Source organism: Malaclemys terrapin, chromosome 6 (assembly GCF_027887155.1).
Source record: "Malaclemys terrapin pileata isolate rMalTer1 chromosome 6, rMalTer1.hap1, whole genome shotgun sequence".
NCBI lineage: Eukaryota > Metazoa > Chordata > Testudines > Emydidae > Malaclemys > Malaclemys terrapin.
In genome coordinates, this window is record NC_071510.1 from 102,985,726 (window position 1) to 103,013,170 (window position 27,445).

The 27,445-nt window shown below is 41.5% G+C and overlaps 1 protein-coding gene across 1 annotated transcript in view; it reads left to right on the top strand.

The window, feature by feature from the left end:
* The first annotated feature begins 1,607 nt into the window (after positions 1-1,607).
* Positions 1,608-27,445, top strand: part of EMB (embigin) — a 30,251-nt gene continuing 4,413 nt past the window's right edge. Inside the window, exons 1-8 of the mRNA XM_054031949.1 lie at positions 1,608-1,881; positions 8,387-8,476; positions 10,162-10,251; positions 12,423-12,615; positions 14,778-14,866; positions 20,601-20,728; positions 23,831-24,113; positions 25,174-25,207. Coding sequence (XP_053887924.1) covers positions 1,791-1,881; positions 8,387-8,476; positions 10,162-10,251; positions 12,423-12,615; positions 14,778-14,866; positions 20,601-20,728; positions 23,831-24,113; positions 25,174-25,207 — 998 coding nt within the window. The 5' untranslated portion in view covers positions 1,608-1,790. The remainder of the gene's footprint in view (positions 1,882-8,386; positions 8,477-10,161; positions 10,252-12,422; positions 12,616-14,777; positions 14,867-20,600; positions 20,729-23,830; positions 24,114-25,173; positions 25,208-27,445) is intronic.

The following is a 27,445-nucleotide window of genomic DNA, read 5'->3' on the forward strand; positions in this document are numbered from 1 at the left end:
TCAAGGGACCCTTGGAGCCCCGTATACTAGAATGCCAAGGAAAAGAAGATGAGGTGCAGATTGGAGGGTTGGGAGACCTCAAGTCCCTGAGAAATCAGGAAGGTGAGGAGAGACCATTCGACCGTTCTCGGGAGAGAATGGGGAGATCGGCTCCCCAGGGTGCCTATGGTATTAAGATTTGTGAGCCAAAACACAGCTGTGGGGGAAACCTCACCCCACGAAGTGTGATTTCTGTGTGTGGAGAATGAGAGGACCCCACAAGGGGGACCTGTATAATTACTCTAGGGAGGGGATAGGAAGGGAGAGCATGGGGAAAGAAAAAAACTTTCTGTCATGAAAGGGGGCAGGTATGTGACAGAGTGCTGGGAAACAGCCACTGATCCAGCTCTCTGGTCACTACAGCTCCAATTAGTTGCTGTAGAATAGGCCTGATTAAGACTGAGGAGAACTACATGTTACTGTAAGTATGAGGCTGCACAGTCTGTAAAGGTGGTGGGGAGGACAGTGAAATAAACAACAAGATGTGCCTAACAGAAGGTTTCCAAACTGTATGTAACTTAAAAAGAAGAGGAGCAGGGCCCTGCGTTGTTACAGGTCTCCAACAACCCAACAGCATGTGTGAACTTCTTATGCTACACAATCTGTCCCACCTTGTATTTATCCAGACACTGGTTATCTTCCCTGGACCTGAAAAGAGAGCTCTGTGGAACTCAAAAGTGTGTCCCTTCCACTAATAGAAGCTGGTCCAGTAAAAGATATCACCTCACCTACTTTGCCTCTCTCAAATTCTGGGACCAACATGTCTACAACACTGCAAACAATTATGAAGTTATGCACAAAACTCAAATGTATTATTTAAAAATAAAGAAATGTCTTTGAAGCAGGGGTGCTGGAACAATTTTTATAGTGGGGGTTCTGGTGATGGAAACCATGTATTTGGTGTTTGTTATTACTACTTCAAGCCAGGGGGTGCAGCAGCACCGCCTGCACTCCTGTTTCCAGCACTACTGCTTTGAAAAGGTTTCTGGTAGGAGCTCCAGGCTGATAAATATAGGCGTGCCAATTTGGGTTGGATGCATTCCCAGAGAATTCATCACATGCCATAATCTTTATTTACAGATTAATCTTTAATTCCTGGAGACTCCAGGCCAATCCTGGAGGGTTGGCAACCCAGTTAAATATCAACACTAGGTGTAGTGATGCTGGGCCGGGGAGGGGGATTATGCTTGGCAAAGACAGGGCCTTGCTGATAGAGCAGCAGCGTTACAGAAGGTTGGGCCTAGCCTGTGAGTATCGTGTAGGGTGACCAGATGTCCTGATTTTATAGGGACAGTCCTGATTTTTGGGTCTTTTTTTAATATAAGCTCCTATTACCCCCGTCCCGATTTTTCACATTTGCTGTCTGGTCACCCTAGTATCGTGCCAGTAGCCCAGGGCTGGCTAGAGAGGAGCACAAACCCCTTTGCCCCCCGATTGAGTCCCCTCTCCCCCATTGTTAGCCACCTGCTCTCCCTCCCCTGCCCCCGCCCCTTCGACTCTTTCCCGCCGCCGGCGTCTGTCCCATTTTGCTCCAGGAGCAGAGGCTGGTGGCAAGTGAGGGCAGGCGCAGGGCAGCGGCTTCTCTTGTCGCCACTGAGGCTGCTCCTGTCCCTGGCGCGTGCTGAGCACCGAGCCGGCCGCCGGCGCGCACGGTAGAGTCTGGCTTGCGGGCGGGAGGCGTGACTCCGGCGCAGCAGCCGGGCACCGAAGGAGTCTCACTGCAGAGGTACTGCAGCTGCCCTGCTCGCACCATGCGCGTCTCCGGCTCCGGGGCGGGCTCCAAGCGGCTGCAGCTGCTGCTCTCCCTGGCTGCTCTGTGGCTGTCGGATGCTAATGAACCAGGTAAATATGAGCATCCTCCCTGTTGTTCTCCACACCGGCCCCCGGCAGCTACGTCCTTCAGGGGATGTTGGAGGGCAGCTAGGCGAGCGAAGCCAGCGCGTCTCCTCCTGCAAGTGGCGTCGCCAGCCGCAGCCAGTCTTGCTAGGCTAACTTCAGTACCTCCATCCCCTCTTTGGATCAAACTGGGAGTGGACGTGGGGACGGTATGGAGACGTGCTTTCTTGTCTCGGTTAACTGCAGCCGAGCAAAAATCCTCTCCGCCCTGAAGCATCCCTAAGGCTCTTCTCCCACACGCCCCAAGAGAAAATAATCACTTTATATGGGCACGTCAGATTTGTTTGATGCAGGGGTTGGGGGGGTTTGTTTGTTCCGTCCCTTTTTCAGAAGAAACTAGAGCATCAATTGGAAGACGTTCTTGCTGCTTTGCACTAGCCTTTTTTTTGTTCTCACCCGCCCTTCCTTCTGTGCTTGTGCGATGACTGGAGATTTTTCTTGCTCCTTCTTAGAAACTTTAAGAGTCAAGTAGCTTGTCTACACTACCAAGTTTTGTTGACAAAACTTATGTCGACACCCAAAAGTCGACAAAATAAAAATCACCAAAGGGTGTTCACACTTGCTCCCTCTGTCGACAGATCACGTCCACATTGGGGACACCATCATCCACAGGGTGAGCAATGCACCGTGGGTATGTATCCCACAGTGCTGTGTTGTGGGAAGGAAGACCTGATTGCTGCACATCTTGGGATTCTCCCCCAGTTCTCCCACAGCCCCCTCAGCTGCGGAGAGCAGCATCATGAGCAGCTCTGTGAGCTCTCCGTGCTGAAGAATGGCAAAGCAGTACAGCAGTCTGTCCCCCTCCCCCCACAGCAGCAGTCTGCCTGCCGCTGTGTTCCTAGTGCAGCACAGAACAGGAGCATTCCAATGATTTGCTCTTTGTTTGTTCCCCAAAGGGAGCAGCACACAGATACTTCCCCGAGCTTTGAAAGGGAAGGGCCACATGCCTGCAGGGCAGCAGAGATCAAAACACTGAGGAGAACAATCAGGGCAGGCATTGTGGGATACTGGCGGAAGCCAGTTCTTCTGTCAACAAAACAATCAGCAGTGTCTACACTGGCTCTTTGTCGACAATAAAGGGAGGGGAAAAGACAAAAATCTCTCCTAGGAGTGGAAGTTTTTGTCTCCAAAACTGGGCGTTTTTCGTGACAAAAGTCCCATTGTAGTGTGTACACTCTTGCTGTTTTGTCACCAAAAGGCAGTTTTTGGCAACAAAACTTGCAGTGTATACAAGCCCTCAGTGTGTACCAGTAGAAAGTGCAAAGTAGTTCTTGCACTGGGATCTTTGAGGAGACATAATTTGACTGCAAGTTAAGGCATCTTCCATGGCTACTAAATAGACTGTGACAAGCTCCCTTTTTCTTGGGTGTGGGGTTACACATAGGTATATTGGATACTAAAATCCCGGGGCTAATCTAAGAGTTTAAATTTCCTATTTCACAGATTTATTGGGAGGATTCATTAGTTAATGGGGGTACAGTACTTTGAAAATGTCAAGTACTGCAAAGGTCTAAGAATCAGCAGTCTAATGTAAGGCTGTCAAGTGATTTAAAAAATTAATTGCGATTAATTGTGTGTTTAAAAAGATTAATCGCGTGATTAATCACACTGTTAAACAATAATAGAATACCATTTAAATATTTTTGGATGTTTTCTACATTTTCATATAAATACAGAGTGTACTGTGCTCACTTTATATTTATTTTTGATTACAAGTATTTGCATTGTAAAAAAAACAAATAGTATTATTCAAGTCACTTAATACAAGTACTGTAGTGCAATCTCTTTATAATAAAAGTTGAACTTACAAATGTCGAATTATGTACCAAAAAACCTGCATTCCAAAATAAAACAAAGTAAAATTTTAGACCCTGCAAGTACACTCAGTCCTAATTCTTGTTCAGCCAATCACTCAGACAAACAAGTTTGTTTACATTTTCAGAAGATAATGCTGCCCGTTTCTTGTTTACAATGTCACCTGAAAGTGAGAACAGGTGTTCGCATGGCACGGTTGTAGCTGGCATCGCAAGATCTACATGTGCCAGATGCGCTAAAGATTCATATGTCCCTTCATGCTTCAACCACCATTCCAGAGGACATGCTTCCATTCTGATGACGGGTTTTGCTCGATAACAATCCAAAGCAGTGCAGACCGATGCATGTTCATTTTCATTATCTGAGTCAGATGCCATCAGCAGAAGGTTGATTTTTTTTTTTTTTTTAGTGGTTCGGGTTCTGTAGCTTCCGCATTGGAGTGTTGTTCTTTTAAGACGTCTGAAAGCATGCTCCACACCTCGTCCCTCTCAGATTTTGGAATGCACTTCAGATTCTTAAACCTTGGGTCGAGTGTTGTAGCTATCTTTAGAAATCTCACATTGGTGCCTTCTTTGTGTTTTGTGAAATCTGCAGTGAAAGTGTTCTTAAAATGAACAACATGTGCTGGGTCATCATCTGAGACTGCTATAACATGAAATATATGGCAGAATACGGGTAAAACAAAGCAGGGGATATACAATTCTCCCCAAATAATTCAGTCACAAATTGAATTAACACATAATTTTTTTAAGGAGCGTCATCAGCATGGAAGCATGTCCTCTGGAATGGTGGCCAAAGCATGAAGGGGCATGCGACTGTTTAGGATATCTGGGATGTAAATACCTTACAATGCCAGCTACAAAAGTGCCATGCAAATGCCTGTTATCACTTTCTGGTGACATTGTATATAAGAATAGGGCAGCATTATCTCTTGTAAATGTAAACAAACTTGTTTGTCTTAGCAATTGGCTGAACAAGAAGTAGGACTGAGTGGACTTGTAGGCTCTGAAGTTTTACATTGTTCTGTTTTTGAGTGCAGTTATTTAACAAAAAAATCTACATTTATAAGTTGCACTTTCACGACAAGAGATTGCACTACAGTACTTGTATGAGGTGAATTGAAAAATACTATTTATTTTGTCATTTTTACAGTGCAAATATTTGTAATAAAAAATAATACACACTCATTTCAATTACAATACAGAATACAATATCTATAAAAATATAGAAAAACATCCAAAATATTTAATACATTTCAATTGGTATTCTATTATTTAACTGTGCGATTAAAACTGTGATTAATCGTGATTAATTTTTTTGAGTTAATTGCGTGAGTTAACTGCGATTAATCGAGAGCCCTAGTCTAAAAAGTCTTTGTTTTATAAAAGATGCACTTTCTGAAAGCTATTGTTGGAAAAGCTCCATGTAAACTAACCATGAGAATATCAATGACAGGCTACTTTTGGCAGCTGTTGAAGATTTTATTTATTTATCTGGAGATCATGGTATTTTAAAATTCAGCACTTAAACAATGGAGCATGAAATAGGACCCAAAGGCTATGGTCTGTACCCTGCGGGTAATTAACATGGTTCTCAGCAACTCCAGGGCCTGCCAATCTATTCGGAGGAAAGATCAGCTTGTTCACAAAGGTCTCTCTCTTGAATTAAGAGTGTCGGGGCTGGATAGATAAGTAGTGGAAGGAAGGCTTGGGTCAGTGGCTTCTCTGACACAAGGCACTTTGTATCTTATTTTGGAGTGCCCTGTACTACAGCCAAAAAGACATGGCCTATATAAATGAACATTTTATTGTTGCTATTTATGGTTTATTAATTAAAAATATTATATAATCCCATCTACTAATGAATAGAGATGGGGAGGGGGGGAAACTGATAAAAATTGAGCAAAGGCATGTAAGATGAGAACTGTTTTCACAAACCTCTCCACTGTGATAGGGTTGTTTGAGTCAGTCTGTGCAATATGAAACTCATGTAGTTTCTTGGTGTCTTCTGTCTCACCCCCACATATTTTTCTTCAGGTTGATATGGCATGACCTTGTGATAATTTTATTATGAAAACATGAGAAGATAAAAAGTCCAGAAAGAGTCCTTTTCTACTAAGTCTTCTGTAAGATTTCAAAACCTACTGTGTCTTTAAGTGCATTGATGTCTATACAGCAGCATGTACATGCTGTCCTTCCATGAGGATTAGAACCCTGCTGCCAAACACAATTCCAGGCAATCCTTGTGTTGATCAGAGCAGTCACCTGCAGCAGTTCTGGGCTTCCAAGTGCCACAACAACACTTAACCTCATTTACCTGATGGATTAGGATTTTTTCCATGCCTCCTTTATTAGTTCCTGCAATGTGCAGTGATGCCCTCATGTTTAGGGTTACCATATTTCAGCAAGCAAAAAAGGGGACGGGAGGAGCCCCGCCCTAGCCCCGCCCCCATCCTGCCCTAGCCCCCCCCTGCCCCTCCTACTTCCTGCCCCCCTCAGAACCCCCAACCCTCCCCCCGCTCCTTGTCCCCTGACTGCCCCCTCCTGGGAGCCCTGCTCCTAACTGCCCTCCAGAACCCCACCCCCTACCTAAGCCTCCCTGTTTCTTGTCCCCTAAGTGCCCCCTCCTAAGACCCCCCCACCCTAACTGCCCCCCAGGACCCTACCCCCTACCTGTACTCTGACTGCCCAAAACCTTATCCACACTCCCCAGAAAGCCCCCACAGAACTCCCGACCCCCCCCGTCTCTTGACTGCCCCCTCCAAAACCTCCCTGCCCCTTCTCCAAGCCCCTGGCCCCCTTGTTGTTGGCCTTCGCTTAACGTCTCTGTGAACTTGCTCAGGAACGGCCCGAGCCGTTCGTCCCGGCACACGCTGGGCAGCGGGGGAGGAGCTCCAGACTGCCGGAGGCGATCTGCGAATGCAGGGAGGGAGGGAGTAATCTCTGTTGCAGGGGAAGCGGAGGAGGGGCTCTCTCTGGCTGTCGGAGCCCCATGTAAGTGGCACCATCCGGCCGGCTGCCCTGTTAGCTGTGCGCGCTCTGCATGGGGGGGAAGTCCGGACATTTACAAATTCCCCCCGGACACTATTTTTAGCTCAAAAAGCCGGACATGTCTGGGGGAATCCGGACGAATGGTAACCCTACTCATGTTGTTATCCCTACTTGCTTCCACCGTGTGCTGCCAGGGTCTTTGTTTGATAGAGGCAGATAGACCTAACTCATCCTGAGTTGTTAAAAAAAGAAAGAAAGAAAAGGCAGGCCAAATCCCAAGCTTTGCTAATCAGCCACCTTCCTCAAGCATGGTCCCGACACTCTAGTAAAGAGTGTTGAAGCATTTGTAAAACTCTAGGGAAATAGCAAATAGGGAAAAAACAAACACAAAACCCACAGTCTGATGCTTCGTTGGAGAAAGCTGTTTGGCTATGGGACAAATGTACTGATTATCTGTAAGATACAATTAAATACCTGGTGTCAACCACCATTAATACACAGGCCCCTAGCTGCATTGTCCCTCAACATCATCCCTCCGATCAAATTGGTTCATTGATGACTGAGACTGGTTGAAATGTGAAGACAAAGAACTAGCACAAATGGCATCAGACAAGTCTGGTCTGAACCGGATTGTGGCTCAAAGAGGTCATATGATTTTGTGCTGCAGACACCTGTGAAAGAGGTCAAAGAGATCCTTCTCAATCTATACTGGACAACAGTGCTATTGGTAGGAAGAGGAAAGTACTTTATGGAACTGGCAAATATTCTGACTTTGCCTTCTGCTGAAGGCAGTACACAGTGTCACTCCATCTAGACACACCTCTGCTCACAGTTACTCAAAGGGCAGCAGTCTTTCACATCCTGTTTTTGCTGCAGTCCTGGCTGTTTAGCAAAGCCTGGTTTTTGTTTCAATCTCAGCTACTTATAGACATGAACAAATTTTGTTCTTTCTGTGCTCTTTAGTCATGAATGTAGCTATCATTTGTCTTTGGCTATTGCCCGTGTAGTAATAATTTTTAAATAACTTGAGGCGAGATTATGTCATTTAGTGGAGCCATAATACCCTTTTGGGGAGGTAGAATGCCTTCTAGAGCTCCCAGGCACGCAGAGATAGCAAGCCTATTGCAAAACTGTCAAATTCAGTCAGCCAGTGTATGAGAGCAGCTGAAGACGTGACCCTACTTCCTCCTCACCTTTCTCCATCACCTTGGGGTATCAGGCATTCCCAGGGGAAGAGTGACAGAGCAACCCTTTCCCCATCCTAAGTACACATACTGGAATTTTTCTATCCCTTATTAATTGGTGGGAGGGAGGATCGTTGTGGTTTCCTTGCCTACTGTGTAACAATGTGAGGCCAGTCAGAATCTGGCCCATAGCAATTTTAATGAAGACTTACACTACTGATTTACCACTAATATCACACCCTGACAATTGACATGTATGTGATAAAGGAAATTGACTGAATGGAATTCTTCTGCAAGGTAACTATAGCTGTGCACATTGAGCCAGACAGCTGTTTGAAAGAAATTCAGTCCATATTTTTATTTAATTCATGAAAAGAACCAATTTCTAATTCAGTTACATCTGTCCCATCATTTCAACTGAAAGGAAATAAAATAGTTTTAACCCTTTTTTCTCCCCAATAGGTACAGCTATGACAACACGACATATCAATCAGCAAACTCGAGAGAGCATTTCAGATTATACCGTAAAGGGACATGACTTATCTACCCCTGGTAAAAAACACAAATCTTAATTGTTATACTACAGTATGCTTAAGATTATAATTCTTTTCCCCTGTTATCCCTTTTCTCAAATGGCTGTGACACTATGATGTCAACTAAATCTTATGAAGTAAGTACCTCTCATGAATTCTATTCTTCAGAAGGGGAAACTGAGGCCCAGAACGTTTAAGTAGCTTGTCCAAGGTCATACAGCAAGTCATTGTAAGAATCAGAATTTGAACTCATTGGTGGAACCCTGAAGTTAGTGGGAGTTTTGCCTTGGCTTCTGTGGAATTAGGATTTTACCCCATATCTCTGACTTCCTGGGCCAGGCCTAATCAGCTACATCACAGTGCCTCTTAGGCAAGCTGCTCAACCTCTGTGTTTTAATTCCCCCATCTTAACACTTTTCCTTAAAAAATAAATTGTACTAATCCTCTTGGTCAAAGTTTTGCAAAACTCATTTATTTCAAGCCATTTTTTTCTGAATTGCTATGATTTTGCTGAGGTTTCACACTGACCATTCACCCAGCCTCAATTTCTAATGGCTCTGTTGACAGTCATTGACACCTCTTGGGACTGGGCTCCTATTTATTAGTGATCTATAAATATGCGCACATTTGTCGTTCTTGTTAATATTGTACAGTTTCAGTTTGTGACTTTTTTAACCAGAAAATGTCTTTTTAGTTGTGCAAAATATATTTGTTGTTCAAAGCTGCAATTTTTGGTTTAGTTACTTCCCTGCTTTGTTCCTGAAATACAGACAACACCTGAGAGCAAACAACAGTATTGAATTTGAAAGAAATAGAATTGTGCTTTACAGTGGTTACTGTTTGCATGACAGCTGCTTATTTTCTCCATTAGTAAGGCTATCTAGAGCTCTGAAAAGGCAGCCTCAGAACAGCTCATTTTCTCCTTTCTAAAAGCACAGGAGTTTTAACTTCTTATGTGGAAAATCTGGAATTTCCCCCCACCCACAGTTTCCATTGTAGTCCTTGCCCTTTAAGATTTGTTCTATTCCTGCAGGAAGGAAGTGTCTTTTAAACATGAAAGCAATGTTATTTAATAGGATTCACTATGCAGGGCAGGAGATTCTCTTCATGATAGGAAGAATTTTTATGGACCAGGGATGGAATCCTGACTCCATTGAAATCAATGTGAGTTTTGTCATTGATTTCAGTAGAGCCAGGATTTTACTCCAGGGCTGTATGTCTTGTTGTGGTGATTCTTATTTTCACTGTAATCCCAGCTATTCATAGAGGACCCATTTCATCAAGGTATTTAAGCATATGACTAACTTTAAGCACTTGAGTAGTCCCATACACTGAATGGGATAACTCACACACTTAAGTTCAGCATATGCTTAACTGCATTGCTGAATCAAGTCCTAGCATAGCTAGATATTCCACTTTCCACTTGTCATGATCATGGCTACAGTGTTGTAGAAAGAGCCAGCGGCCAGAAATTTAACATTTTTAAATGGCATAATAATAATGATGATCTCAGGACACTACTAATTTCGTACTCTGACAATTAATACATGGTACACGGCAAAGAGGCTGAGTGGAAATTAGTCTTCTACAAGCTCCCTGCATTTCTGTTAAGATTATTAAAATAAACAGTTACAATATATCAATAACACTCTGCTGAATAATGACAGCTGTATGATAATCACTTCAATTTTTCTTTTTTGATAGGTTCACATCTCAGCACACAAGATTTTAATCAGCAGACTGAGGAGAATATATCTAATCTCACATCAGCGGTGTATAGCAAATCCATAGATGGTAAATGTGTTTATTCTTCACCCTGTAGCATGTTTAATGTTACAATTATTTTTCCAGTTATTCTGTAACATCAAATGGCTGTGATAGTACAAAATTATTTGCTTGTACTGCTTCATCTTTATGCCTAAAATGTATTTAAGGTAGGCATTTCTCTTATCCACAGTTTAACTAGTAACACCGGAGTAGGCAAAATCTTAAACTACACGCCTTCTAGGAGAGAGGAGATTAATAAGCTTGGCCCATTATTCATTGTTATTCCATTCTAATAGCTGTTTAAGCTGCAGAAAATCAGACTCAACACTTTATTGAAAACACAAGTTGGAGTAATAAGTATTTTGTCTTCTTTGCTAGGAACGACAAAATGTGTGAACCATAAATCACTTTAAGGAGTGGGAAATACACTGTTCTAATGAATCCACCTATAGATAAGTTTAGGGTACACAGCACCTTGCAGGAGACACTCAGCATCTCACAGGAGTGGACACTCTGAGAGGATGAAAAGAGAGCCACAGATGGATCATATAAGGCAGAAATTTCCAGTTACCCAACTGGAAGCTATAACAAATTTGTAGCAGAAACAAAAGCCCCAAGCCATCTTCAACTAGAGCAGATTAAAATAGACAGCAGTTTCTAAGTGTCCAATTCTACGAGATGTTGAGCACCCTCACCTTCCATTGGGTGAAATTCATGCCTGTGCATTGGGCCAGTGCAATATTTTGAAGGCTGAACTGTGATGGAAGTGATGCATAGACCTTGTGCTAGACCTCTTTGTGAAGCCACTAGAGTTTAATATTTCCCTAACAGTTATCTCTATCTTTGTACATCTCTCAGTACATTTTCCTCTAGCTACTCAGATGCTTTGGTGATTGGCACTATAGAAATTCCTACATCTAACACCAGAGAAGTATAATTTCCCATTCATCTGAAGTCCGGCATTTTAAAAATAATGAATCTTGAATGTCACCCATATTGTTTTAGCCTTCATTATTCATCTGATTCTTCAAATGGATTTTAGTGTAAGTTTTGCAATCACTTTGATTCTTGATTATAAACTGATACACAAATCTGGCAGATATAATGCTCTTATTATATTTTTGCATCTAAGAGATGTCACCAGAAATAGATAGTTACTTTAGTAAATGGATTGTGGTTGTGACTCCACTCTCTTACAGAAGAAAACACAAGACCCAGGCCTTATACGTAAACTTTAATATTCCTTGATCTGGGGCTTTAACATTCCACCTGTGGAATTTTAAGCTCCCTTGATCTATAAGCCTCAAATGCCTATGTCAAAAGCATATAAAGAAAAAAGTGTTTTGTGGTGAGGCCTTGTGTCCCTTGGAATGATGCTTTTCCACTTCCTGTGTTGTATCTTACTTGTCTCTTAGATTCCAATTTCTCTGATGAGCTAGTGGGGCATGCTTTATGGCTTCCTTTCAGCCGCTGTTCTTCTCAGAAGGGAGTTGGGTTGTGCAATGCAGTGCAACTCTTATATGCAGGGTATGCTCCCAGAGAGCAGAATTCCATCAGACATACAGTCAGGCCAACAGCAGTTATAGCAGCAGGCCAAGAAGGAAGGTCTAAGGATGGAATGAAATGTCAACAGAGGGCTTGGGGTTATGGAGTCAGAGATTTATTTATATCTTTCAGGATCAAAAGGCTTGTTATTCACATGCTTTTTCAGCCTGTAAAAAATGTCTATTTGCAATCAAAACCTTTTTGGTTATGCAAATCATTACACCCAAAAGAAACTGGTTAAAAGCCAAAAATGTGTCATTTTTCCTGTTGGTATGGGAATGTTCTCACGTTGCTGCTTGCAGTATTGGTAGTTTGCCATTGGGAAAGCAACAACAGCAGCAGCAGATGGATCTAAAGATATCTTAAACAACACACAACCAGATCAAGCAACAGTAGTGTTAAGGGCCTGATTCAGCAGCATTGAATTTGGGAGTTTTGCTGTTGACTTCAATGGACACAGAATCAATATCTAAAACTGTAGGCCCAAAAGGACCTGAGGGTGGAATTTTCAAAAGCACCAGTGCAGCTTTTCTGTATTTTCACCAGTGTAAATGAAACCAGAATTTGGCCCAATAATTGAAAGATATCCCAACCCCCCAAAAGGAAGTAGTATGTTTCTTTTAGATAATTTCATCTGTTTTATTCTTTGATAGGGTTTTCCAGTGCTCCAGTGGAGGAAAATGTCATATTATATAATCCAGCTAACATTGCACTCTTGTGTAGCTTGACTAGAGCATCCACTGATTCAGCAACTGTTGAAGTGACGTGGAAGAAGGATAATGAAAGACTTGAAAGTAGCAATGTCACCATTAATGAAACGCAAAATGTCTGGAGTACTCAATATATGTGAGTCTTCTTTACAGTTTGCCTGGCACAACTAAAGGAATTAAATCAAATACATATGTTGTTGGGTAACCATTATCAGCATGGGCTGTATATGTGCTGCTGAAGCAAGCACAAATACTAATATCTGATGAAAAATGTTTTCCATGTTAAGGTGTGATATCTATAAAAACAGGTATGTTACAAAAGATATAGACATTAAAAAGGTCACATTGAATGAGGAACAGTACCATGACCCATAATTGGGAGCCAAGGATTATGTAAGGGGTTAGAGTCAATTCTTTCACCTCTTCCTGTCTTGAGGTAATTTAGTCCCTTCTCCTCTCTGTCTAGTAAACAGAGGACTCCTCCAGGCAGCGGAATCTGAAATGGGAGTAGTAGGAGGAGATGGTGCCTGGCTAGGGAGGAGGAGTTGGTTTTCCCTTCTCTCAAGTAACTAGAAAAGTCTCTGTACCAGTGTTTTTCAAAGTTCAGGTCATGACCCAGTACTGGGTCAGGGCATGTAAGGCATTAGGTCACCTTGCTCAGCACCCAGGGACCCTAGCGGCTCTGGTTAGCACTGTCGACCGGAATGTTAAAGTCCGTCGGCGGTGCTGCCCAGCTAAGGCAGGCTAATTTCATCCTGTTCTGATACCGCGCTGCGTCCCGGAAGCGGCCAGCAGCGGGTCCGGCTTCTAGACAGGGAGGTCACGGGGCTCCACACGCTGCCCCCGCTCCGAACACCAGGCCAGCCAATGGGAGATGTGGGGGAGGAGGCGGTGCCTGTGGGCGAGAGCCGCATGGCGCCACTTTTGCGCTTCCACCTACGAGCTGGACCTGTTGATGGCCGCTTCTGGGACATTGCACAGTCCGCGGTGCCAGGACAGGCAGGAAGCCTGCCTCTGCACCCTGGCTGCGCTGCTGGCCGGGAGCTGCCGGAAGTAAGGCCATGCCCCAATCCCCTGCCCCAGCCTTGAGTCCCCCCCAAACCCGGAGCCCCTCCTGCACCCCAAACCCCTCATCCCTGGCTCCAGCCTAGAGCCCTGCCCCCCTCCCGCACACCAACCCCTTACCCCAGCCCTGAACTACCCCCCCAACTCAGAGCCCCTCATTCCTGGACCCATCCCACAGCCCTCTCCCCCGCACCACAGCCCTCTCTGCCCCAGCCCTGAGCCCCTTGCACACTCCAAACCCCTCATCCCCAGCTCCGTTGGGTCATGGGCATCAACAATTTTCTTCAGCTGGGTCCCCAGAAAAAAAGTTTGAAAACCACTGCTCTATACTACCTGTCTCTTCTAAACCACCTGTATTCATTACCACGGGAAGAAGGGATGGAGGAGCTCTTTGTCCTTCTCCTTCCCCCACTCCATCCACTGCACTAACTCCTCCTCCATATATTACATGGTGGATATATTTTGGGGGGAAATATTGAAATGTGTTTAAATCTTCTAAAAGGAAGTTTTATTGGGTATTTCAAAAATTTCCAGAGAAGAAGACTCTAGAGCCACCATTTTTATAACACGAGAAATTCTCCATTGTGGTAGAAATTGGGAAAGGAAATATCAGGGTTGTGCACGTACACAGCTACCCGTTACTGCACATGTGCATGCACAGTCTACATGTGTGTCTTCCATACTGGCTGTGACAGAGCCAATTGGGAGTCCACCACTTGCTCTATCCCAGACAATGGGACGACATCCCTTTAAAAATTATTCTATATGGTGATCTACAGCTGCAAGATCCATAGGCTTCATGATGACTCATAGACATTAAGGCCAGAAGGAACTCATATAGTCTGACATCCTGCATAACACAGGCCATAGGTTTCACTCAGTAAACTTGCATGGAACCCAGTAACTTGTGGTTGATCTAGAGCATATCATTTAGAAAGACATCCAATCTTGAGTGTGTGTCTATGTGTGTGCATGTGTGTATTTGTGAAACACAGAAAGAGTACAGTGTATGTGCATATACACCCATGTGTACATTTTCTAATTTTTATATTTCATAGAGTTTATTTATTCTCTTTCTGTCAAACTGCATGAAACCTGAACCCCACACTTTTAGCAACTTGTATTTCATATTCCAATCAATCTTTTCTGGTTTCCTTTTTTTTCTATAAGTGTCTGGTATCTAAAATGTGAGACAGCAAAGATATAGGCATTAATTATTTTGCTTTTTTTTAGGTTGAAGATCAGAGATAGAAACCAAATGGGAAATTACACTTGTGTTTTTAAAAGTGACCAAGAAGTTAATGCCACATTTCATTTACAAGGCAAGTTGTATTAACTTTGGTTGTTTCACTTGAAAATCATATAAACATTCATAGATTATAAGGCAAGAACGGACCATTGTGATCATCTACTCTGATCTCCTATATAACACATTGAACTCTTGTAATCATAGTTGGTAACTATTAATAATTAGCCATTCAAGCTGAAAACAGTTATTATTTCCTTATGATTAAAACTGCAGCAGTAGTAGCTAAGCCACTTAAGCTAAGTGAGAATCTTGAGTAATTATCCATGATATCCCTTCCTAAGATATGAAATGAAGAGTTTTGAACAAAGGCTAACTTTTTATTTAACAATGGATTAAATTAATTCCTTCCTTTTAGTTCCTTCCTTTACATGGAAAAGGCTAAAAGAGGGTGTAAGCCTAAATTCTGAAGTGCCCAGCTTGAGGCATCTTAAAGTGGTCTGATTTTCAGAGTGGAGGCTCGTTACTCTTAGAAAAATCAGACCTGTTAATGGTGTCTCAATTTAGACATTGAAAAAGTGAGGCAACCAAATCACTAGTCACTTTTGAAAATTTAAACCTCAAAACTTAATTGAGTTTAATAGGAAAATCACTAGTGATTGGTACAGTTGAGACAGATTTGGGACAAATTCAGATTTGGATGAATATTGGCAATTTCAGATTGAAATAAGCATTTGCGAATTTAGAAAGAATGAATATATATATATATATATATATATATATATATATATATATATATAACAACAATATATTTATATATATATAAATACACATATACAGTAACTCCTCATTTCAAGTCGTCCCAGTTAATGTTGTTTCGTTGTTACGTTGCTGATCAATTAGAGAACATGCTCATTTAAAGTTGCACAATGCTCCCTTATAACGTCGTTTGGCAGCTGCCTGCTTTGTCCACTGCTTGCAGGAAGAGCAGCCCGTTGCAGCTAGCTGATGGTGGCTTGGAACCAGGGTGGACCAGCAGCTCCCCACTCCCCTAAGTTCCCTGTGCGGCAGCTGCCCAGCAGGCTATCAATTGCCGGCAGTTCAGCTGTCCCTCCCCCCACTGCCATGTGCTGCTCCTGCCCTCTGCCTTGGAGCTGCTCCCGGGAGCCTCCTGCTTGCTGTGCAGTGGGGGGGGAAGAGGAGGGCTAATGTCAGGGTATCCCCCTCCCCCCTGTTCATGCCTCCTGCTTACTCCTTCTCCATATAGAGCTGGGTGGGGACACAACAGGGCTCAGGATGGAGGGAGCTTGCTGGCCGCAGCTGCTGTCTCAACTTGCTGATCTACTTAAAAAGTCAATGTACTTAGAGTGGTGTGTATCTCTGTCTCTGTCTACCATGCTGTCTCCGCTCCCTCCATTCGTGCTGCCTTGTAGAGTGTGAGGCTACATTAACAACAATGTGTTAACCCTTGAGAGCTCAGCCAAGTGCTAGTTCATCATTTAGCAGTAAGGCATTCCCTGGGAAATATCCCACCCTCTGACTCCATCACCTCAACCAACCTACACAATCATCATTGCTGTGTACAGTATTAAATTGTTTGTTTAAAACTTATACTCTGTCTGTGCGTGTGTATATACACACACACACACACACTATAAGTGTATATATAATATATTTTTTTGTCTGGTGAAAAAAATTTCCCTGGAACCTAACCCCCACTATTTACATTAATTCTTATGAGGAAATTGGATTAGCTTAACACCGTTTCGCTTAAAGTCACATTTTTCAGGAACATAACTACAACATTAAGCGAGGAGTTACTGTATATGCAATCCATTTTAATAGACTATATTAGTGTGTCCATTAAATATATGCATTTTAGAACATGTTAGAAACAGGTGAAATTCAGTTGACTGATAAACAGGTAAAATGAAAGGACTGTAAAATTTTGTGACATTTAATCCAAAAGACATTCTGCCCCTTGCTAACTTTTGGAGCCATTAAAATGAAAAGAGATGCTCAAATAAGGAAATGTAAAGTGCTCTTGAGGAACAATGATAAGCTCCCCTCACCACCCAAAACCAATAAGCAAGCAAGCAAACAAACAAAGCATTTAGCACTCACTGATTTGTTAAGAAAACCAGTGGAGCCAGTATGCAGTACTGGGTAGAACTCTGCTTGGAGACATTTTTTAAAATAAAAAAAATAAACCGTACAGAACTTGCACTCAGTGTGGCAGCAGAAACCAGCACAGCTCCATGGAAGTCAGTGGAACTCTGCTGATTTACATCAGCTAGGATCTGGCCACATATCTTTGAAAAAAGATGAAACTTTATCCCTTACACTGCAGTCTGTCGTAGAAGCATGACATCTGCTTCAAACCTTCAACCACTAGAGAGCAAGACTGCTGCAGTGCAATTACTTCTGGGTTGATAAAAAAGAAAGAAATATAGTGTTTTATTCAAACTCTCTTTCGTCATCTGAAATGTCAATATATTTTTTCCTTACGAGCATCTGAATAAGATTTAGCTGAGTGCCTATTCTAGTGTGTATTTTAAATAGGCCAAAGGAACTCTTATTCTTCTGAAAGTATAAAATAGCTACTATGAAAAGTTAATCAGAGAAGTCACCTCTGACAAAACATGATGAATAGGGACTGGTTGATTTATCACCATAAGATGAGAGAATTGCTTCAGAATGGGTCAAGAGCTGCCACTTTTGATGCCATAAAAGCTGCTGACTTGACATCCTCTCAGATTGATGTCACTGTGCGGGAAAAGGGGAAAGAGTGAGATCTGAATCTTCCAGTTGCTAATGTGGTGAGAATAATTTCCAAGCCACAAGCGATGCCTGATATGCTAGTACATCTGATTGCTAAACACTGTGGTTTAAAGTCAACACGACTATAATTAACTCCATGATTACAAACAAGGGATGAATTTAGCACTAACAGCACTTAAGCTTGAATGCTAGAATTCTGTGAAAAAGACCTGGGGTGAAATCCTGGTCCCACTGAAGTCAATGACAAAACTTCCATTGACTTTACTGGAGCTATTTCACCCATGGTGCCTACAAGAAACAACAGGAATGTAAGAGAAGCTTATAGAAAGAGATTATAGAGGGCATAGGAGCTAACACACACAGAGTGCTCTAATGTATTCATTAATATTAAATGTCTACACAACACATATAAATATGTACAATAAGCAAGAAGATATAGGAGCATCAGGATCCTGCGCAAACGTAGGCAGGACCAGTTTCAGGAGCTTGGGATCCAGGAACTGAAGCTAGGTGTCAGAGTCAGTATTGGGTCAAGAGTGAAGCTGAAGGTCAAGCCAGAGTCAGGGTGAAGAGTCAGTCAAGGATCAGAGCCAAACTCAGGAATCAGGACAAGGATCAGTACCAGGAATTGGGGTCTGTGTTGGGATTCCAGGGGTCAATCTGGAGTCAGAATCCAAGTCAGAGCCACGGTCACTACTCGGAGTTCAGCAGCAAGGCAGTCACGACAGCCAGCTCAGGATCCACACTGTAATTTGAACACTTCTTGGTACACCCTGTGGGCTTATATATCAAAGAGCCAATCAGGGATCACTAAGACCACTGTCAGTCAGATCACGCATGATGAAATGTCCTGTGTGGTTCTACCTCTGTGGATTGTGGGTCACAAGGGGGAGCTATCTTATATCTGCCACTGGTGGTAACCTGGGGCTGTTGATTAGCTGGTTCCCCTCCAGGCTTCAGTTTAAATCCTGCTCTTCCTTAAAAGGAGAGATTTATTTTTCAGTTGTAACTGTTCTTCCTTATTTAGGGCTATATTGTGGCTCCCCAGTTACACAGGAAAGGGAGCAATCTAGGACTTTAAGCAATGCTGCATTCTAACCCTAGTGCAAGTAGAGGTGGGCAAAGTCATTGCCTACTCACCACCCCTTCTGCCTCCAAGGTGCTGCTAAGGTGGAGCAATTTGGTAACAGTCACTGCATTTCCCTGAGCTGTAATTCTGTGTGGCCTTCAAGAAGACCATGCAGAAGCCTGGGCGAAGACTCCATACTCCCTTCCCTACATGAATTATGTGTATGGCTTCCCTGGTGTATAGTGTTAGTCACAGAAACTGCCAGTGGCAGCTGTACTTGTAATACCTAGGACCATATTCTGCCATTGCATGCTAAAATCTTTTTTAATTCAGTAAACATCCTCTGGAAGAATAAAAGGGTTTTCAGATTTCTTTACTCAAATTTGCCTTCTTTATTATTTGTGACAGTTCCTTTGTTTCTCTGACCTTTTTGTTTTGTTTTTGCCCTCTTCCCCCAAATTGCACAGGATTGGCAACAGTTTTTACTGATACTGTCCCTTTTTACTAAAACGGACTAATGATTAAAGTTACTCTGACTTTAAAGGCCCTTTTTAAAGATACGAGTAAAATATGGAATGATGGTACACAGAGACAGCTGGATTGATGTACATTGCTAACGTGTGTAACAACTAAGCTAGTAGTAAGGCTCATCTAGAGTTGAGCAAGTAGTGAGAAATGTTCTTGAGTATTCATTTGAATTTTTTATGAATTCTCTTCAGTCACATTTGCACACTTTTCTGCAATCACAGAGTATGCAAGCAATCATATTTTACTAGCATGAATGCTCCTGGAAAGTGAATTTGAAGACTGCAAGCTTGAATACTCACAGAAAGTGAATATTAAATTTATTTATTTAAATTCACAACAGAAAACGTATAGAATTTACACTTATCCTATTAAGGAAGAGAAAAAAAATTACTTGAGGCAAATCTTCAGCTGGTATAAATTATCATAGCTCCATTGAAGGCATGGATCTGGCCTGCTATGTCTTGTGTGATGACCTAGCATCACTAAACACATAGTCTCATATTCCAAATAGCAAGACAAAGCGAGTGAAATGTAAGAAATAAAATGCATTTGAGAAAATCATGATCTGCTAGTAGATATTCCAAGAACAGAAAAAAAGAGGTGACATTCATCAGATAAATTATCTGTCATGGTTTATTTGCTCAGCTCTAATTATATATGTGAGATGCAGCAATATGTTCAACAGAGGATATGGTTTTCTGGGAAGGCTTTAGGTCATCTAGAATGATGATAAAATTACAGCACAAGTAATTCCAAATTAATATCTTATACATTGTTTCTTGTGGCCCAGTACTGTATCTTGCAGGATTGGGCTGGTACTTCACTTGGTATCTACACCTCGCAGTCAGTGTTTGAAAGTATAACATTTCCATCACCCCTTCATTTTTTTCAATCAAGACGAAGTGAAAACTGTTCTGCAGCAATATTTCTCAGCACACAAAACTGACCAAATACTATTATTTTATGTTATTATAGTCTGAAAAGAAGCCTTGCAGTTTTGGAAATTGAATGGATTTTTATGCTTAGATTATGTATTCATATAAATTGTAGCAGAATCTGAATCATGGATTGCTCACTGCTGGGTATGGGGGTGGGAGGGTGGAAATACCACAAGTCAGTTAATACTTTAGCTTTTAAAGTTACTTTTTGATAGCTACTGCACTGATGCCAAATCCTGCAACTGCTCTGCAAGCAGAATTCCCATAGATATCAATAAAAATTCTGTATGTGGAACACCAGCCAGAAGTAACCTTTACATAGTTCACACATTAGAAGCCATATGCTATACAACAGTTTGCAAATTAATTGAGGATATGAAAAGAGAATGGACTTGCTACTAATACATTCTTAAAAATTAAAAGCTTTGATGTGATATATATTTCAGTTAAAATCCTTACAGCTAACTTAGTACATTTTCTCTATTTATTCTTAGTACCTCAGATTGAAGGGAAAGAGCATCACGTAGTCAGTTATGTAGGAGATACTGTTGTCCTGGTATGTAAAAGTCTCAAATATATTCCCATCAACTGGATCTGGTACATGAGTAATGGAAGTGACCAGGTAAGATTTCCCTTCATTGGTCACACAAAACAACGAAACAACTGATTGCAAGCACATTGTCCTTTTGCACAGTATAATTAATTCATGCTTCATATACCTACAGCAGCTTTCACAAATCCTACCTTATTCTTTAGATAGAGTTGATATGAATTCACATGATAAAACTATAATCTATCAGTGTAGGCCATCATAGATATCTTTACCGAGGACCTGCACCATATGATTACAATCTAATGAACTCAAAACAAATCAGATGGGTGGGCACAATCCTGAGGTGTTCACTTTTATCCACATTCAGTCAAAACTTCTGTTGACTCCTGTGGGAGCTTTTTTTGAATAAGAACCGAGAGACATACTGTCCTCCATAGGGAAAAATATGTATTAGCTCACAATTCAACTTACAATTTCCTCCTAATCATCCTGTTGTGGGACCTAGTTAGCCATCTCTCTTAATCCTCAGGAGTCCGGAGGGCAGGCGTTTTGTATGGAGTCCAATGGCTTCACAGTATTCCCAGTGTCTCCACAATATACCCTGGGTTCCCTTTTTGTTCACGCAACATGGCTCCTCTTCAGAACCCATATATAGATGGTCTCCCACCTTGTTGCTGTCTAAAATAATCTCTCAGATTTTTTGCAACACAGAGGGGAAGGAAGCACAAGGTAATGCCGAGAGCATAATCACTATCTTATGCTGCTGTATCACCACTGGTGTGAGGAATGATGTCCTGGAAGACATCTGTGCCTATCTGCCTGAGCTATCCACAACTCTGGAGTCCCAGCCCCATGGGAAGATCACTACTTCTACATTTCCACACCATCCATCCTTCCCCTGCAGCATCCGTCTTCTAGAAGAATTATAGGGGAGCCCAGGGTCCTGAATAAGGACTACTACAGTACATTTGGGGCAGATATTTAATTTTTCAGTAGAGACCAGTAGCTTGGAAAACTCTTTATAGGAAAGACAGGAGGCTTGTTTGCCTAACAAAGCTTAACTAAAATGCAGTATCAAGTTATCTGGATTTTTATCCATTTGGGATGAAAAGACAAAAGAAGGTAAGTGGTCTGCCCAACTGTATACAGTAATTTAGAAGTAAAGCCTTGATTAGAAACCAAATCCATATGACTCCTTGCTCTAATTTCTAGACCAACACAGCCACATTAACCCTTACAGCTCTAATGTTCCTTAGTCATTTATACCAGGTCTCACCCTAACAATAACTAGGACTGGTTACATTTTTCATTTTTGCCAACTTTTCGCTTTGATGAATGATCAGTTTTTAATCTGGAGATGTTATTTAAGTGGCCATCACACTCTCCCAATTCCCATTATTTATAAATACTTGAATTCACATGTTTACACCAGTGTAGCTCCACTGACTTCAGTGGAGATAAGCCAATTTACATCAGCTGAAGATCTGGCCCAAAGTTTCAAACATAAAACGGTGCCAGTAAGTGGGAAAATGCAAAGGACAGCAACAAATGAAGTTGAAGTAATAGAAACAAAACAAAAATGTTGATCACATTCGGAAAATAATGTATGTTCTGAGACCAAGTCCTGAAGGTGCTGAGCACCTCCAACTCCTATTTTAGTCAATAGGCCTGATCGTACATCAGGGAAGTCAAAAGCAAAACTCCCATAGAGTCCAGCAAGTGCCAGAAGATTAGGCTCAAGTATTCAATGCTTCCCAGGTTTTATCCCTGAATATATGTAGCTTATCTGCAGCTGTACCACCTCAGGCAGTATTATTGTCAGATCACATAAACCAAGCAGGGTTGGGCCAGGTTAATAATCTCCAGGGAAAAAAACAAATGCTGGTAGAATCAGTGTTGGTAATTCACTAGGCTGAATTCTACCTTAAGAGTCATCAGTGAACTTAACTGCTCAGTGAGGTGTTGTGGGTTGCACAAAAGAGGCATTTTAGCCAGGCAGACTGATGATCCAATAAGAATTTAATCAGGAATGAGCACTGGGTCTGCCAAAAGTGCCATGGTATTTTTAAGTGATCAAGAACGAGGTGTTACATCTCATCCAGAAGCGAGCACCTCTAGCAGCACACTGAGCAATTAATTCACTGATGACTTTGAAGGTACAATTCAGCCTAGTCTACACTAGGAATTTACATTGGTATAGATAGCTATGTTCACACCCCTGGGAGACGTAGCTATAATGACCTAGCCCCCAGTGTAGACAGTGCTAGGTTGACAGAAGGATTCTTCCATCGACCTAGATACTGCCTCTCAGGAATGTGGATTACCTATGCCAATGGGAGTAGTGTCTATACTGAAGAGCTGCACCAGCGCAGCTGTGCTGCTGTAGCATTTTAAGTGTAGACAAGCCCTGATATTTGTAGCACTTTTGTTTTCCTTGGAGTTGCCTAGCTAAAATTCCTCTTATTTGAACTGAATAAGATATTCTTTCTTCACCTGTGCTGTTATGTATTGAACTGAACAGTTGTGTACTGTGGCTGTGTGGACATAGCTTGTAATTAGTCTATAAAGCAGGGATGTCAAACTTACCTTGGAAGAAAGGGATGAATTCTATGTTTAATTATGATCTGTGAGCTGGGATATAAATTCAGGCCTATATGCGCCACACAGTGCCAGGTGAAATGCCCACTGGTATCAATTAATAGTTTGCACAGATATCTAGAGGAGCATATGGTCTTTATGCAGTAACTAAATGTTCACTTACTATTATTTTCTTGAATTGATCATACGCTGTGAAGCCCACCACTGTTAGTTCCCCTTTGTTTCTCATCCTTCCCCATCCTTCTTTCTCCATTTCTCTCTCTCCCTTGTCTTTGTGAGTCTTCTCTATTCTTTTCTCTATATTTCCTTCCTTGCAGCAACTCCCAGTTCTAGTGCGGTGGAGTTCACTCCATCCCTTGCCCCATTCCATCTACTATGCAAAGTGTATTTACTTGGATAAAACATTTGGAATGGATACATTTCGATAAAATGTGCTACATATGCAACACCATTTGTTATAACTAATGTTACCTGTTGTAAATACAGGGATTTTCCACTTTCAAAGTATAAAGGATTTTATTAAACATTTTTGACATTGCAATCATATAATTTTTAAATGTCTTTTTATATTAGGTTGCTATTAATGATTCTTTGATGCCAGATAAATATATAGTCGATGAAAAATATGCCAATATAACGAAACTCAAGATTCTGAAGATCTCAGAGAAAGATGATAGATCATACTGGTGCCAAGCTGTATTTAAACTAGGAGAGAGCAAAGGAAAAGTATCCCTTAAAGTTCTCACCTATATGACACCACTCAAACCATTTCTTGCAATAGCTGCTGAAGTTATTATTTTAGTAGCTATTATTTTCCTGTATGAGATCTACTCCAAAAAGAAACAGATGCATGCAGGTACGATCTCTTTGTTTTTTTAAATAACACTTAGCACTTTTTAATACTATAATCTGTTAGATACAGTGGCATACTCTACACACCGTTTCAATTTAAATTATAGTCAAGGACAAAATGTGGCTCCTAATTCTGCATGATAGTTGTCTATGTATTTTTCTCTAAATGAAAATATCTTCTTTTGAGTATTAATCATTATTTCAGTTTTAATTTCCTAATATTTAGGATCAAATTCATGTCCTAAATGCTTTTAGTAGGGACACAGGTGCCTATGTAGAGTCTAATCCAACCTTACTCACACAAGTAAAATTAGCAAATAAGGACTTCAAGGTTTGATTTTAAATGCTCCCAGAACAGTGGGTGCACAAACCCTCACAGGCACTGATGGAGATTACTCATGTCAAGAATATCATAGTGGAGAGGGGGAAGGTAGCAGTGTATTAAAACAAAATGCATTGATCATGGCCCCTGAGCCCAAATATCCCTTTCAAATATCCATTCTGTGATATGAGCTGGGACAGACCTGCAGAGTGTGATCTCAGTGGATTTTGGAAGAGGCTGCTAAAGTTGCATTCCATAGTTTAGTGGTGGCTTTTCAGGCATTTGCCAGTGCATAACCTGAGGGCTGAATTTATCCCAAGGGTCTGAAATGTTAAAAGCACAGATATGTGACTCAAACTGCCATGTGTTCAGGACAACTGATGGGATGTAACTTAAATGTCATTTCTGTACAGAGAAAAAGCTCAACGCTCAGTTTTATAAACTGTTGGAGAGTCCCCAAACTTTCCTAAAATAAGACGTTTGTGGGAAATACAACAGCTTAATCTTAGGCAGGCTACAGAAAGATATTTTGAATAAAAGGGAGCATAGTAAAATTGTACTTCATCTGTGTATCCTGTATGCCGATTAGTACAGAATTTCCTTGTTTACTGTTTTTCTGATTCTTTTATATGTTAGACAATTAATTTATTATAAAAATGAAATGAAATAGTTTTCAGTGTCAAATAACTTCTTAACAGTAAACACATAATATAATGACCATACAGTTTTCTTTGTCCCACAGAAGATGAAAAAGAATTTGAACAAATTGAGCAACTGTAAGTAGTGACTATTATTTTTACAATACTTAGACTGTACTAACATTTAATGGAATATTAAACAGCTTTGACACTAGGTAACTCAGAGTCAAGAACAATATATTGCTCTTAGCTTATGACATTGTAAGGTATAAGTATGAATGCCGAAGTATTGTTTTAATTCCATTCCCTAACACGTTCCTAGTTCCCAGTTCTCCGTAAGTCCAGCATGTGTAAAATCCTGCTGTCTGCCCTCTTATTTATTTTGTCTGGGGTTTTTTGGTGGTAGGGGACGTTTTAATATATTGTTTATCACAGACTCGAGCTGGTAGAATGGCCTGAAACTGTTCCCATCAAAGACTATAACTTACTCAGGATGAGGGAGATAATTCTCAGATAGAAAATGCTTCCAGAATGTTTCCATCCATTCACTTGTACTGTGTTTCTAGTTTAGTCTGCATTATGGGGCACACAAGGCTTTCTTTCCTGTATATAGTACATGAAAGACCCTTCATACTCTAGAACTGGTGTGGGTAGGTTATGTGGTGGGGGAATGGGATGGTGATGATTTGGGGAGCTTTTATTGGCAGTTAACATCACCATGCCACCATGGTAGTGGATTTTGGGGGAACGTCCTGGGCAGGAGCTGTAGATATGAAGCTAGTTCGATGCACTAGCCATTTTCCCATCCATGTGGTGTACCAGAGTATACCAGCCACAAGAAGAACTGCAACCCTGGGCTGAAGAAGCAGGTGGGAGGCAGCTCTGCTGCTGCTCTGTAGCTTATGGGTGAATTCCTTCCCCCAGAGGCTTATGGAACTCTGGATGCACAGTAAAGACAAGCTTTAGCCTTCTTTGATATCCATGCTTATACCAGGATTAATGTACTAATTTATTGAAATAAACTATAATTACCTTACAAAGCACAATCACTTTCCCCTATACTCCTCCACTGGCTTCCCAGTCATTTAAAGAGCCTATTCAAAAGTACCTGTCCTTCCATGGAGTTGCTCTAGGCTCTCATGAACTTTGTTTTTCTCTACTCCCCTCCTCGCTTCTTCCATTCATCAAGAGCTTGGTCTCCTCTTTGTCCTTCTGTATGATGTCCGCACTGCTGATGCAAACGCCTTTTTATCTGGAGTAGCCTCCTGCTATCCCCCTCCCTCTCATTTCCAAAGCCAGCTAAAAATTTAGTATTTTCTCCCTTGATTATATCTCTTAGTTCCTCTTTAGCGCTGTTGTTATTTATTTAACTCTGTAATTATGTTTATTATGCTGGAAAGTGTTTTGGGATACAGCGGCGATGTCTTATGTTGAGGATTGAGTAGCTGTCTTACTTTGCCGTGTCTTCACATTGCCGTACTTTCATCACAAACAATCTGACTGAAACCGGGATTTACTGTTTTTAAAAGAGAACAAAATAAGTTCTTAGTCGTGGTATATAAAATGCACATTATTTTCACTGGAAAGCCTGCAAAGTCTCCTTTGAAGCGATTTGATCTTTATTTAATACATTATTTACCTACGAGGTTGGAGTGCTGTCCTACTGGATAAATACACACTTAGGGAGTTTTTATAGTGTGTACAGTTTGTGTGATTGCTAACGCTCTCTGGTATTAAATTAAACAGAGATATATTAGTAGCTGTTTAAAGCACAGAGTTATGTACCAGATGGCCTGGAATTTTTCCTTTGGAGCCATTCCATCAAATTCTAACTTTTTGTGATGTGTGTTGCTGTCCTGAATCCTTATGGTTGGTGACATAAATAATAGTCTCATCAAAAAAGTGTATTGCAAGGGGGACTGGATGGTTCAGGAGTAAGTAATGGGAGCAGCGGAACTTTTCATGTCTACACTAGTTAAATCTAGCCCAGGTCTGAGTTGACCAACAGCAGTTACTATCTAATAGCGGTAGGCACTGTAAGGGGAGACTACATGAAATGAAATGATAGTTTTAGTCCTTTTCCTACTGGACAAGTGTCTATCATACAAAAACCACGTTAACAATTGGTGCTAATGTGCCCCTTTTTAGCACGGTCATCAGAGAGAGGCTAAGGATTGAATGCTATGGAGACTAAACTACACTCTCGCCCTTAGGTGGTCCCTCCAAATGGGTTGGGCACATTGGAAATCATATATTTTCATTGCCTGTAGTGTAACTATGTATTTAACAGATAGGACTGGATTCCAGGACTGTCTCTTTGACATTCTTCATAAGAACAGATTTCACTCCCAACTTAAAAAAGAATGTGGGATTTTA